The 6,956-nt window shown below is 50.5% G+C and overlaps 1 protein-coding gene across 1 annotated transcript in view; it reads left to right on the top strand.

The window, feature by feature from the left end:
* The first annotated feature begins 607 nt into the window (after window positions 1-607).
* The window catches only part of NXPH1 (neurexophilin 1), a 327,023-nt gene continuing 320,674 nt past the window's right edge, over window positions 608-6,956 (top strand). Inside the window, exons 1-2 of the mRNA XM_012450738.3 lie at window positions 608-1,731; window positions 2,583-2,746. Coding sequence (XP_012306161.1) covers window positions 2,693-2,746 — 54 coding nt within the window. The 5' untranslated portion in view covers window positions 608-1,731; window positions 2,583-2,692. The remainder of the gene's footprint in view (window positions 1,732-2,582; window positions 2,747-6,956) is intronic.

Here is a 6,956-nt window from a genome sequence, read left to right as displayed (position 1 = left end):
TCTGGTGAAGGGCAGGCTTGGAGATGCAACGGGCAAGGTTGGGGAAGAGATACCCTCATCTGGGCTTCTATTTGTGGCCTGAATTTGAGCAAGCTCAAGAAGCACTGGCCACCCCAACGGCACCAGAAGAGCCTGGTCCTGGCTCTCTCCTGAGACTGATGAAGCTGCTCTGTTGGTTGTGCGCTGGAAAGGGTGGAAGACAAAACAAAACAAAAAACAGAAGGGTCTGAGGGGGAATGGCAGGAACAGGGTGGAGGCACAGAGAAACAGAGACCTATTCAGAAATCCTGAATGAGACACACAGAAAGGCAGCAAAAGGCACAACCATGCTGAGGGACAGAGACATGGACCACAAGAATGACAGAGGAAGGAGACAGAGAGAGGGAATGAGAAAGACACTGAGTAATAGGAAAAGTAAGGGAGAGACTGAGAAAGACAGCCAGAGTCGGAGCACAGAGGCCGGGTCGGGGAGACGCTGTTTGAGTGGGAGGTGTCAGTAGCGAGGGAGGTGGTGACGGCTCGAAGCATCCTCCGTCCTCCTCCTCCTCCTTCACGCTCAGCCCAGCCGGCGGCGAGGAGTCGAGGAGTCGAGAGCCCAAGGTCGCCCAGTCCTCTCGGCTGTCTCGAGCTGAATGGCTGGCAGTCCACGGCTCCCCCGCCTCCGGCCGGGCAGCCACAGGTCGGAGGCGCCCCGCGTGGGCGCTCGAGGCTGGCAGGGGCGCCCTGCACCCTCCTGCGCCCTTCCCCGCCCTACGCTACTCCCTGCTGCTCTTCCCGCCACTCCCCAGGGCTGCACGGTCCTCCCTACGCCCCCCGGGAAGGGGGCGCGGCGGCCACCGAAGACGCCGCGGGACCCACTTGTCCCTGTGGGCTCAGCCCGCGAGAGCCTGAGAGCAGGATGTGTTTACACGGGGCACTAATTGGTCTTTGAGGAATCATTCACCCACGTGCCAAAGTAATTGTCCGTGTCAGGAAGGTAGGCGTGCCAAACCGCGGCTCTGCGGAGAAACCACGACCACCGCGGCGGCCGGAAACCCAGCGCGCTCCAGAGCGTCCCCGGGTGGCCGGGCAACACCGGGGACAGCGCCCGAGACGCCACTGGGACGGGCTCCTGGGCTTCCCAGCGTCGCGGGTAGAGGTGCCGCTGCTCCCGGTGCCGCAGGCTCCAGGTTCTCGCCGCCCCACCCCTCCCTCAGAAACTCGGACTGCTTGTGCCTGCCGGGTGGGTCTTATCTCTCAACTTCAAGTCCAGAGGACTTGCCCAGTCTCCTCCCATTAAGTCATTTCCACCATCCCCAGGCAGCTGTGGGAAGCCGAGAGTCCCGGACTGCGCGTCCCGGTGCCAGCGCAGGCAGTCCCAGCCCGTCCGGTGCAGCAGCCCGGCGCATCCGCCTCTCTCCCTCCCTCTTGCTCTCCCTCCCTTTCTGTCTTCCTCTCTTTCCTCCTCTACTGCTCCCTCCCTCTCTTGCCTCTTAAGTTTCCTGCACCGTGAATCCAACTGTGCCAAGCCTTGGGGAGGTGGTGGAGCCAATCCAGAGCGCGACTCGGGCACGGGGACGGAGACTCCGCCAAGGCTGGACGAGGCAGCCGGACCCGTCTGCGCTCGAGCATGGAGACGGAGCGCCTGGGAGGGCACGTCCGGGGCGCCGGAGACGCCAGGCCCGAGTAGCTCCTCCATGGAGCCTGCCCAGAGCGGTCCCTTCTCGCCGGATTCGCCCCAAGTCCTGTGCGGTACGTACCCTTCGCCTCCACTGTTCCCGGAAGGGACACCTTGGAGCGGGGTGGTGGGTCCGAGGAAGAGACAGGGAGGGGCGCTGGTTGGGGAAGAAAACATGCCTGGCAGGTGACCCTCACAGCCCAGAGGAGGCTTCCTCTCTAGAAGTTAGCGACTGGCTGTGCCCCGGTCTCGAAAAAAAGTAGTGCTAGAGATATGACTGTGAACATTCGTATGTATCTCTGTGTGTGCCGGGGGCTCCAATGGGTAAACTGAGCCCTGTTCTCCCGTATGCAAATTGCATTCTCTTTCCCCACCCCCACTTCACCGAACGTGTTGAGATACCCAGCACCTAATCGTGGTCAGTTCTACCTACCCCTTCCTCTCACAGCGCCCCCCTCGCTCAATCTCTGTCTCTCCCTTTATCTTTCCCCTCTATCTCTCTCTGCTGGTGTGTACGTGTGTGAGCACTGCCAGAGCTGGCGAAGAACCAGCCGCCGCCTTTAGTCCAAGCCGCCCGGCCACCAAACACTAGGGCAGGTCTCGCCGCCAGAGAAGGCTGGGCTCCGAACCAGCCTGCACGCGGCTCAGTGTGCTCCGCCGCCTGGGAACTCGCACCCGAGGAGCGCAGGGCGCTAGGAGCCCCTCACCCTCCCTTTGGTCCGTCCGCCCGCCCACCTGCCAGGCTGCGGACCGCGCGCTTGCTCATCTCAGGCGCTGGATTTACTCGCTTTTCAATTTTTTGTACTCTACCTTCTGGTTTATTTTTTGGTCCCCCACTCCACGGCACGACCCTCTTTCCCTGCTTGATCGCCAAGCCTAACCTTGCTTGCGTGGTCATGGGTTGTCTAATTTCATTTGCATCTAGGCTGCTGAGAGCGCTCCTTGCTCTGTAAAGTGGATGTCAGGTGGATCTATGTTTTTGAAGGAACAAAGACTCAGCGAAGGCACCGCCAAGGAAGTTTGAGACGCGGGAGAATGCAGGCTGCGTGCTGGTACGTGCTTCTTCTCCTGCAGCCCACCGTCTACTTGGTAAGTCTTGGCGGGTCCGGCGCCTCTTTCTTGTTACCCCGGCCGGGAGGCAAGGAAACCGGGGGCACGCGGGAGGAGGGTCACGCCGCCAGTTCAGCGAGAGCAGCTTCCTAGCAGCTGTGTTGGAGCAACTTTGGCAAGCTGGTCTCCGGATTCCTGTGGGATTTTCAAGGGGTTTCCATCCCCATTTTCTGCTCCAGTCTCCCAGTCTCCTCTGCGTGATTCTGGAAAGCGGCTAGGGCGCCCCAGACACCTTAAACCCAAGGAGGTAGTGAGATGGGGTGCTTTATGGGGTAGAGGGCAATGAGAAGGAGTGGAAGGTAGGAATTCTCAGTAGCTCATGCACAGAGTTTAAACGAAGGGAAGTGGGGGTGTGGTGGGGGGGTTGGTGGAAAGCACAAATCTGCCCAAGTGACTTTAAAAGTCAATCTACCCACCCACTTCCCCGATTTAGAGAGGAAACACACAAAGAAGCGCAGTTAACTTTCTTTGACTTGTAAGGGTTCCGACAGGATAAGTTTAACTATCAGGAGTAACAAAAGCAATCGGAGTTAGGTCAGAGATACTCCAGCAGACACGTCCACCTTCCTCTTGTCTCGACCTCTCCTTTTCACCAAATAACTAAATCCCATCTCCAGTGACTAGTCCTTTATTAGGGAATGGTAGGCCTTGTCGCCAGACAGTGCTAAACAAAGCCAGGGTCCCTGTCCTTCAGTAGCAGAGTTTCCCGGGGGCTGGACTTTGTACGCTGCTGGAACTCAGCTCCTGGTTGAAGCGCTTTGTTGTGGTGAATTGGGAGCTGTTTGTGCCCTGTGGAGCCAAAGAGAGTGCGATATTTCAGGTCTGGCTTCTGGGGTGGAAACACTTGTGCCCTGCTGGTGAAGTGCCCAGACCTCCATAGCCCTTCCTAAGCCGCGAGAGTGCACCGAGGGCTCGGGGTGTTCTGTCTAGGGGTGAGGTGAGCTAGGGCAGCCTGAGCTCCCTGATGGGTCCACAGAAACGGGATTGGAGGTGGTACTGGCGCCCCTCAATCCCAAGAGCCGTAGATAGAACCCACAAGCCTGGAAGAATTGCCACCCCTACAATTGACAGCGTTTCTCGGCCGTTGCCCTGGTGCAAGTGACTGAAAAGCTGCGAGTTGTGTGAATTCTGTGTATGTGAGTGAGTATATGTATATATGGGTGTGTATGAATGTGGATTTAACCGATTTCAGCTTCAATCCAAGAACCCTCAATGTTGCCTGTCTTTGCACCTTTATCGCCTGACCGTAGCAGCCGCGGACGCCAGAGGGCGCTGCGCATCAGTGTCCTCGCCCACAGGACACCTTGGGGTAAACAGGTGAAAGCTGGGGCAGCCAATCTAAAAGAACAGCCTTTCTGACTCTGTCACCGAAGTCTGTGGCTTCCTCCGCTGGAACGCGGGGGGATGCAAAAAGTGTCCTTCCCATTTCCCATCTTCAATCATTTTCGCCCCCACCTGTGTTCAGTAAGCCCACTGACATTGAGAGGCCATAGATGGCGGGCAGAAAGTTTGGCTAGAGGAAATACAGAATTTTTTTTGTTGTTGAGAGATGGGGGGAGGGAATGCAAAGTGAAAGCGACAGGGGAGGAATATTAACGATTCCCTAGACCAAAGTAACCCGCCTGCCCTTTCCTCTGCGTACCTTTACGCATGACCTGAACCTGAGGACTATTCTTACGTCCTTGGGCTGTGCTCACACACACGGCAAGGGCTTGCGGCTATGGTGCAGTTTATTGCTTGGAGCAAGTATTTCGATAGTCTGGAAAATAATCTATCAAAAGCAGAAGTGAAATCAATACGTTGTGTTAAATTTTAAATGTGTTTGTTGGCAGTTAAACCGTTTTCCACTCATTACAGCAACAGTGCTGGATTTATTCTAATGCGCTGCGTTCTCAACAACAAGCGCATTAATTCTCCTTTAATTGTAAACTGGGAGCATTTGAAAACCATTCAGTGTGCAAATTATGCTGATTCAATTACCGTTTAGTTACAGACTTCATTACCTGAATGCCTTTTGGCAATACAGAGAAAGGAGACAATTTTTCCAATTTCATTCAAAACAATACGAAATGTGAACAATAAAATAGAGAAGGCGATTTAGAAGTCCATTCTTTTCTCTCCAATCTAAAGTAGTTTTGTGTGTCGGGGATTAGAAACCACATGCACCACAAAAACTAAAGGCTGATGGCTGTGACCCAAGGCAGTATTTCCAGGGATGTAATCCCATGGATATTTGCCAGCAGAATTCCAAGCTATTTTCCTGGAGGAGCAAAAAGCTGACTTCTACCATGGAAATGAATTTAAAAGGGTGAATTGGGCAATCACTTCAGGATAGTTTTAGGCAAATAAAGAAGCAGAGAATCTTGATTAAAACTCTAGGGCAATGAACCGATCAAGAAGTGATCAAAGCTTCTTTCTTCATCTATTTCATTAAACACCAGATACACTTAACTGGATTGATCATTTGTTTGTAGCTGCACATTGGAAGATCTCATCCCTTTGTAAGAACCTGCACTAGATGCATACAGATTGTCAGGAGCCACTTTAAGTTCTATTCAAAGAAGGAAAGAGTGGCAAAACCATTGTTTTATTTTTCTCTTGAACAGACATAAGCCAGGGAAGATGGATAATGTTTGTCTTTGTGAGATGACACCACTAGTTAAGTGACTGCATGTCTCTTTTTATGCCTTGCCTCTTAACTGATATCTCAGTGCACCATGCCCTTTAAGCCCATGGCATCCCAGTTATGTTTCCCTGGGAGTAATCACCACATTAAGTCCAGGAAGCAAGGCATGTGTAGTTATCACCTACAGAAATATTTAGGCTTCTGTTTAAAGAGAAATACATTAAATACCCCCAAATTTGAGAATAATTTCTTATGAAAACGCTGCAGCAGGTCAGTGCTCCACACTAAGCCACAGTTATCTGCCTGTATTTGGGTGCATGTTTGCAAAGTATGTTTCTTGGCCCAGGATTCTTTGAATGCTTACTCTAGGATTTTGTCTTTTTTCAAGAGACAAGTCTGTCATAGTTCAAAACAGAAGCTTATTTTAGTACTTTAATGGGAAGCTAATTAGATATGTTCCCGCAAAGTTACCTTCTCAAGCATGTTAGCTCGGATACTCAAAATACGCCACAGGACAAGCTACAGCCATAAATGCATGGGGATGGGAAACCAACTTCTAAAAATAAAGGTAAAGAAAATTTCAGACTATTGAATGTTATGTATTGCAGATTTAAAAGCCTGAATTCAATAGGAGAGAAATCTATGGCTTAACAATACTTGTTAAAAATAAAAAACAAAGTTTTGCAATCTTTAGTCTCTTATTAGTCCTGGACCAATTCCAGGATATTTTCAGCATGATATAATGGGATAGCAGGATGACAGTATTTTAACTTTATCGAAGCATATACTGAATAAGCTAGAAAAATATGGTTTCTTGCTGTGAAGAATGGGGATTCTAACTTGAGTCAGTCTCATTGGATCAAGTAGAAGAATAGGCCAGGAAACCAGGAGAGCATCTCCCACAGTGTGGCATTCTGTTTGGGGGCTCACCTGTGGTAATTCTCAGTTAGAGAGGTGAGTCTAATGAGCACTTTCTCATCATGCTAATGAAAAAGTTACTCAGAAATTGAGTCCAAAGCATCTGACAAGGCATTGTGTAATGTTACTGTGACTAGTCAAACATCCACAACTCTATTCTAATGAAAGGAAGTCCCACAAGTTCTGTTAGGAATTAAATTACTAATAATTGAGTTGCTTTTTAAATCAGAATAGGTAGGAATTCAAAATCCTTTCTAAACTTGTGCCACAACATTTTGAACCATCTATTCTCTCAAATTTGGGGTATCCTTCACATGTGAATTCTACATCAATTGTTAAATAGAGTTTGGAGAGTAATTAATATATCCATGGGACCACTACCTCTGCACTGTTAAAAGCCAGACCATTTGGGCGAATTCCATTTATTATGAAGATGGCTGTTAAGGTATATGGGAGGTGGGGGAAAAGCAGAGGGAGAGAGACCAGCAATGTCTTTCCTTTGGACTAGGTATGTGTACTTCTCATTTTTTAAAAATTAAGCCAGCTGCACACTTAATCAATTTGAACTTACTCCTGATAATAAACAAAATAAAATAAATTTCCTGACAGTGACTATTAAGTGTTTTCTATTAAGGCTAGTTCTTG

This window comes from Aotus nancymaae, unplaced genomic scaffold, assembly GCF_030222135.1.
Source record: "Aotus nancymaae isolate 86718 unplaced genomic scaffold, 86718_ANA_hifiasm-v0.15.2.pri h1tg000025l, whole genome shotgun sequence".
In the NCBI taxonomy this organism is placed as follows: domain Eukaryota; kingdom Metazoa; phylum Chordata; class Mammalia; order Primates; family Aotidae; genus Aotus; species Aotus nancymaae.
This window is presented reverse-complemented; position numbering and strand designations above follow the sequence as displayed.